Genomic DNA, 1206 nt, shown 5'->3' with positions numbered 1-1206 from the left:
CCAGGAAGAAGTCCACATGGGGTCTCTTATGTACAAAAAAGCGGACGGGGTGTTTGTCGATGACGACCTGGGGGGTGGGAAGGGATTGGCAGCGTTGGGGGGGCGCTGGGACCACACAGGGCCCTGATGCCTGGGGAGAGCCCCTCACCACATCCCCACACCCCCACTGGTTCCGCAACCTTGAGGATGAAGTCGGGAGGGGTCCCTGGGCGCACAGTGGGCCGCAGCACACCATCATGGTGGGAGTGGATCAGGGTTTCGTCCAGGTCCAGCACCAGAATCTTCCTTTTCACCTGGTCTAGGGGGTCAGGGGTGGGGGGAGGCATCAGGAGGGGCCTCCTACACCCCCCTCTTGGAGAGCCCCTGAAAGGAGCCCAGGAGCTCCTTCTCCCCGGCTGCAAATCGGCCGCCCTGGCACTCACTGAGGCGGTTGCGGGAGACGGGCGACAGCGGCAGCACGTCGTAGCGCACCGTCTGGTACTGGATCACCTGCAAGACGGCCCAGGAGGGGGCATCAGGAACTAAGGGGCCCCGTTTCGCCCCCCAGGGCCGCCACGGGACAGACAGACATGTCTGCCCTTTGGCAGGTCCCGATACCCGGCTCCCCTCCGCAAGCCCAGAATAGCCACGGCCAGGGAACCGCCGATCCCCCCCCCCAGCTAAATTAATGCTCTCACCTGCTGCGCTTCATCAGCTGCCCACTCCCGGACACCGGGGCCCTGGCACACGCAGGGGGGGCTCCCTCCCCGCCCCGAGGAAGGGGCACCTCGCGGCCCTGGCAGCTCCCGAACACCCACCCGGGGCTGGTTCTGGCCTCTCTTCTGCGTCGATCCCAGTGACCGTGGGACCTCCCCCGACCCCATCCCGGTGCCCCAAGGACCACCCTAGCCTGCGCCCCCCCACCCCGGGCTGATCCCAGTAACACCTCAGGGCCCCCTCGGCCCTGTCCCCATCCCAAGGCCAGTCCCAGTACTGACGGCGCAGCTCAGCACTCATGGGGCGTCCCGGCCCGGCCTGGTCTCGGCCCGGTACTCACGGCCCGGCCTGGCCCCGACCCGGCCCGGTACTCACGGCCCGGCCCGGTACTCACGGCCCAGCCCGGTACTCACAGTGCGGACCTGCCGCCGCAGCATGTACAGCAGGAAGCTCCAGAGCTTGGTGGCGAAGGCCACGAAGGTGCGGAGCCCCAGCAGGCACTGGGTGCGC

At 68.1% G+C, this 1206-nt stretch overlaps 1 protein-coding gene across 1 annotated transcript in view; it reads right to left on the bottom strand.

Moving 5' to 3' along the window:
- CTDNEP1 (CTD nuclear envelope phosphatase 1) overlaps positions 1–1205 on the bottom strand; it is a gene marked incomplete at its 5' end in the record, with an annotated part of 2954 nt that extends 1749 nt beyond the window's left edge. Inside the window, 4 exon segments of the mRNA XM_085322535.1 lie at positions 1–67; positions 180–298; positions 423–489; positions 1110–1205. Coding sequence (XP_085178661.1) covers positions 1–67; positions 180–298; positions 423–489; positions 1110–1205 — 349 coding nt within the window.
- Position 1206: the final 1 nt, after the last annotated feature.

This window comes from Rhea americana, unplaced genomic scaffold (assembly GCF_003343005.1).
Source record: "Rhea americana isolate MKP2758 unplaced genomic scaffold, rheAme1 scaffold_785, whole genome shotgun sequence".
Lineage (NCBI taxonomy): Eukaryota > Metazoa > Chordata > Aves > Rheiformes > Rheidae > Rhea > Rhea americana.
Note: the sequence above shows the minus strand (reverse complement) of the source record. Positions and strands in the feature narration are given on the sequence as shown.